The sequence below is a fragment of the Aptenodytes patagonicus genome, chromosome 2, assembly GCF_965638725.1.
Source record: "Aptenodytes patagonicus chromosome 2, bAptPat1.pri.cur, whole genome shotgun sequence".
Lineage (NCBI taxonomy): Eukaryota > Metazoa > Chordata > Aves > Sphenisciformes > Spheniscidae > Aptenodytes > Aptenodytes patagonicus.
The window spans coordinates 70,896,126-70,901,377 of record NC_134950.1 but is presented as its reverse complement, the minus strand read 5'-3'; the positions used below and the strand labels follow the sequence as shown (position 1 = coordinate 70,901,377).

General features: G+C 42.3%; 1 protein-coding gene and 1 long non-coding RNA gene across 2 annotated transcripts in view; both read left to right on the top strand.

Annotated features, from left to right (window-relative positions):
- Positions 1 to 2,908, top strand: part of IRX1 (iroquois homeobox 1) — a 3,894-nt gene extending 986 nt beyond the window's left edge. Inside the window, 3 exon segments of the mRNA XM_076332233.1 lie at positions 1,886 to 2,216; positions 2,219 to 2,761; positions 2,764 to 2,908. Coding sequence (XP_076188348.1) covers positions 1,886 to 2,216; positions 2,219 to 2,761; positions 2,764 to 2,903 — 1,014 coding nt within the window. The 3' untranslated portion in view covers positions 2,904 to 2,908.
- A 568-nt stretch (positions 2,909 to 3,476) lies between these two features.
- Positions 3,477 to 4,327, top strand: LOC143157412 (uncharacterized). The gene is made up of 2 exons (XR_012994784.1): positions 3,477 to 3,547; positions 3,932 to 4,327. It is a non-coding gene; the product is annotated as an uncharacterized LOC143157412 (long non-coding RNA).
- The last annotated feature ends 925 nt before the right edge of the window (positions 4,328 to 5,252 follow it).

The following is a 5,252-nucleotide window of genomic DNA, read 5'->3' as shown; positions in this document are numbered from 1 at the left end:
ACAAACTGCCGTCACCCAGATTGTCCTCGGATTCTTCCTTCCTTTTCTTCAGAACGTAATAGTAAAAAAGCGAAACATCTTTTTTTTAACTAACTGTTTTTATCTCTGGTGTCGTCGAAACGTTTTCGCCGCTAGTATCTCCAAATTTCGCGGCGGCGGTACGCATAGGTTCCACTTAATTTCTAAATGCCCCTCTTTTCTCTCCCCCGAAACATAAAAGTGCGAATATTTATAACTGGTGCATGCAAGGCGTAACTTGTGAGGGGTTTTTAATACATATATGTAGGCAAGTAGGTAGATACGCTGTTGAACAAGGGTCAGCATCTGAAAACAGATCATTTTGTGCTGCGAACATTTCCTGCGAAGGCACTTTTAACAGCATGCATTTCCTACTTTTTTTTAACCTTGATTTTGGAAATGCAGTAAAAGTTGAGACAGGAGCAATGAGTGATTTACAAGTGCTTCTTCAAAGGAATTCCCAGCAGAGATTACACAAAAAATATCAGTTCAGCAACAATAACAAAAGACAGCGGAATAAAGGGAGTGCAGAAAGCCTACTCCGTTACACATTACAAAAATTACATCGGGCTTCTCTTTGTGTACAAGCTTTGTCTCTGAAATTAAAATACATGTTCCTCTTTAACTGTTGACAAAGTTAGATTAGTTTCTTCGCGGACATTTTTGAAGAGGTTCGTTTTTAAGGCTGACACAAATTTCGCAAGAGTAACGCTAAGAATATATTCCTGGACTAGAAAAAAAAAGCGAGATTGTGGTAGAAGCAAGAAAAAAAGAAAACGGCTTTAAATGTTAGCTATTTAGGAACAGTTCCCTTCCCTACTCGCAAAGTATCCTGGTATTTTTACTACAGTGATTTACCATGACGGTGATATTTTGCAATAAATTCCAAAATGTCTGAGCATTTGTAAATCAAGAGCTAAAATATTAAGTTAATATCTGGACAACTTGCGGTAATAATGAGGCCTAATGAGGTTGCTAGCAAGATAAAATGTTATTTACCAAAACACCTGATGGGATAATTTGACTTGCTGTGTTTTACTACTGATGATAAAAAGAATATTGATTGCAAATAAATCACCGTCTCTAAACGCTTGTAAACAATTTGTGTTTGGCTCTGCCCAGATCAAAGTAAAACTTACGAGATAAAGTGTCTGCCATATCCATATTCTACAATGCGTGGATCAGTTTTCATTCCAGAGTTTAAAGGCTCTTCTAACAGTTAGAAGTTAATGTTTTACGCCAGAATGTTAGTGTATGATTTGGGGGGCGGGGGTGGTGGTGGTGGTGGTGGCTTGTGTGTGGAAAATCTCTTACATTATAAGTGTCTTCGTACTGAAGTTGTGCATTCATCTCCCCAGTCTCGTCTCACGCCAACTCCTTTTTAAAGGCAGATCTGGGGCCAAAGAAGAATGCTCTGCGTGCATTTGTAATATCCTCCTGGATATTTTGTAGATAAATGCGGCGTTGTGCGCAGGCAGTAGTTTGTAACCGTGGCGTGGTACCTGCTCTCTCTGCCTGGTAATTTCGAGGGCACAATAAATTGTCTCGCCGAGGAGAACGCGAAGTTGCCGCGTTTCCATCGTTGATTTGATTTGGTTGGCGGAGAAAATACGCACAGTGTCTGGCAGAGCCCAGCTTAGCCCCTCTCTTTTCCTTTCCCAGCAAGAGGGGGGATCATTTGGGAATACCTCTGTCTGATCTAAACGTGAAGAGCCTGGAGCGGGGAGGGCCGAATTTGCCTGTGAAGACCCTTTGCACCGCTCAAAGGCGTATTCCGGCTCCCGGAGTAGCCTATTCAGGTCTGTTAGAGACGCTAACGAGATAATTGATGTGCTTTTTCCTCTCCGCTTGTCTGAATGTGTTGCAGGGCTCCCAGTACGAGCTGAAAGATAATCCGGGTGTCCACCCTGCTACCTTTGCTGCCCACACTGCCCCCGGCTATTATCCCTACGGACAGTTCCAGTACGGGGACCCGGGGCGGCCCAAAAACGCCACCCGGGAGAGCACCAGCACCCTCAAGGCCTGGCTCAACGAGCACCGCAAGAACCCCTACCCGACCAAGGGCGAGAAGATCATGCTGGCCATCATCACCAAGATGACCCTCACTCAGGTCTCCACCTGGTTCGCCAACGCCCGCCGGCGGCTCAAGAAGGAGAACAAGGTGACCTGGGGCTCCAGGAGTAAGGACCAAGAAGATGCAAACTCTTCGGGAGTGACAATGAGGGGGACCCCGAGAAGAACGAAGACGACGAGGAAATCGACCTGGAGAGCATAGACATAGATAAAATCGACGAGAACGATGGGGAGCAGAGCAACGAGGAAGAGGAGGAGAAGCCCGAGCTCCTGCGACAAAGCAGTGAAGAGGAGCACTTGGAAAAGGAGAAGGATTTGGCGCTGTCAGGGTCTGAAGGGTTGAAACCCAAAGACGCGCTGGCCATGGTGAAGGAGGCCTCTGACAACAGCACGCGAATCATCAGTCCCGGGGGACAGAACAATTTACAGATGCCATCTCACAGCAAACCCAAGATTTGGTCTTTGGCAGAGACGGCAACCAGTCCCGATGGTGCCCTGAAATCTTCTCCCCCTCCGCCCCCTCCTCCCCAGGTTAACCACACTTCTCCACAGATCCAGCACCCCGCTTTTCTCCCTAGCCATGGACTCTACACATGCCAGATCGGCAAATTTCACAACTGGACAAATGGGGCTTTCCTCACTCAGAGTTCCCTGCTAAATGTGAGGTCCTTTTGGGAGTAAATCACCACCACGCTGCTCATCACAATCACCACCTCCAGGCCCAGCAACAACCTTCTGTTTTAACAGCAACCCTGGGAGCCCTAAGCAGTGAAAAACCTTCAGAGAGGACCAGTCCCCAAACACATAGGTAATGAATGCGTCAGGCATCCACCTCTCCCTCCACCCCCAGCACACGCACATGAACTTCTCCTTGAGGAACGGTGTCAGGTTCAGCCCTGGTGTAACTGATTGCTTTTAACGGAGTTACAGACAGTTTACCCTAGCGTTGACTTTTTTTTTTTTTTTTTCCTGGAGCATGTTGATTGCATACAATAAGCCCATTTCATGTGGGCTATTACATTCTCACCCTACACGCCCATCAAATAAGATGAGAAGGCAGGAATAGCGCTGTGAAAACATATTCTTTGAGTTTTTGCTTTCCTTCCCTCCTTCCTGACCCTCATCTCCCACTAATTTCAATGACAGTCAAAAATGTGGCAAGAAAAGCTTGCATACTCCTTAAATATTGAAAGTAGGGAATGGTGCAGTACACACACACACACACACACAGATACCTACACACGTCTGAACAAGAGGGTGAGAGGGAGGTGTGTTCTCTGCACACTGTCCAGATTTTTTTTGTTGTTATTCTAAAATGGTTCTCCTGTTTTGTTTTTTTTTTTATTTTGTTGTTTTTTTTTTTTTCTTCTGTCTCCTTCTAGAAAGAGAAAATGTACCAAGAACTGAATCCCCACCTCAGCCGCTAAAAATCGCCCTTCCAGCCTGTCCGTGACAAGTGAGTTTGTTTGTTTGTTTTCACTGCAGGAATGTTACTTATGTGAAACAGAGCGTATTGAATAATAAAGACTAATTATAACACCTAATCATCACCATAATAATACATACAGACAACAAGAAACAACACAGAAGTTGCTGTAATCTTTTCAAAGTTAGGCTAAATTGCAATTGTACATAGTCAGCCTGTAACTTTTCTGAAACTTAACAGACCTCAAAAGATCTTGTGTTAATTACACCAGTGACAATGATTTCTGTGCAATTAACTAATACTAGGATGCTATAGCAATAGACAGACAATTATAGGAAAGGATTCTCTTTTTTTTTTTCCTGAAAGATGTTACGTCTTTTTTTTTTTTTTTCCTTCCTCCCTTCCCCCCTGCAGCTCTTTGGCTCAGCAAGAGGGAGCACCGAGAATTTTAACAGCTCTCCCTTCCGCTTGATTAAATGGTTTGGTGAAAAAATATTACAGAGACTGGTATTAAGGACAGAAAGAAAAAAAAAAAAAAAGGAAACGATATAAACGACTCCCATCAATCTCTTTTTGCAATAAGGTGGTGCAAATCCATAAAAGCGATTACACAAATCTGTAGATGGATCCCCTTCTTCATTGTACCATTTCAGATCGTGTTATTCTAACCATTCTTGATTATTTGTTTGGTAAATGTTTCCCATGTGTTTGTGTTTTTTCTGTATATAGAGTGATTTCAGATTGTAAATAGCGCGTCAGCAAAACTTGTCTAAATCATATATTTTTGTCTAATAAACTAAATGAAATTATGAGCTCTCTTCAGGTATGTATTCTGTTGCTGCAGATCTTATACATATATTACAAATCTATTCAAACATTTATAATTTGTTTTCTAAAAAGTCAAGTCTTTTTGCCTTTGGGTAACCGAAACTTAAAATACCAAACCCAAGCTTTTAATGACTCTTGTAGCTATTTTGTCGAAAACAAGCTGCGAGCTTCCCTTTCCATACACCTAAATTCAGGAAGCTGAGTGAAGCTGGTTCTTGATTAGTAAAATTAAAGTTATTTTTTCAATTGTGATGAATCAGACGTGTCCTGTAGTATCCATTTTCCGAACAGAAACGGATCTGACTTCCACTTACCTGATAAAATACATTCTTTGAAATGAAAGGGACAAGTTTTCTCACAGTTCCCTAGTGTATAACTTTGCTGTCCAAACCCGTGGGATCAAGAGCTTTAGTGCTTTGGTGTACATTCCGACCGAAGGCCGAAAAAAATAATAGATTAGAAAATAGAATTATTTGTAACGATTTACGCTTTAAATAAACACAGAGGAAATAAGGCTGCGAAAGATTTTCCCTGTGAGATTAAGCACAATTTTAGCAGGGAAAAAAAAAAAAAAATGGCAGCCCTTGCACTTCCCAGAAGAAAGTTCTGCGATTCCGATCTATTGGTTAAAAAGGGACTGAGAGAGACAATCTATCGGTTTATAAAGGCATTAATCTTCCAAAGACGTCCGTTAAAAGGTGTAATATTTTGAGTGTTTACTTCTTTTTTTCTCCTAAATGAGAACACTAAATGAGCATTGAGGTGCTAATAAGATACCAGATGGTTGTTGATGGTGGAAAATGGAAAGAAGCAGCTGGGAAAGTCATTAAGAAATAATGTGGTGACGCCCTATCCAAACTGAACCAACCCCAAACCAGGACTCGTCGGAAACGAGACGAGATTTTCA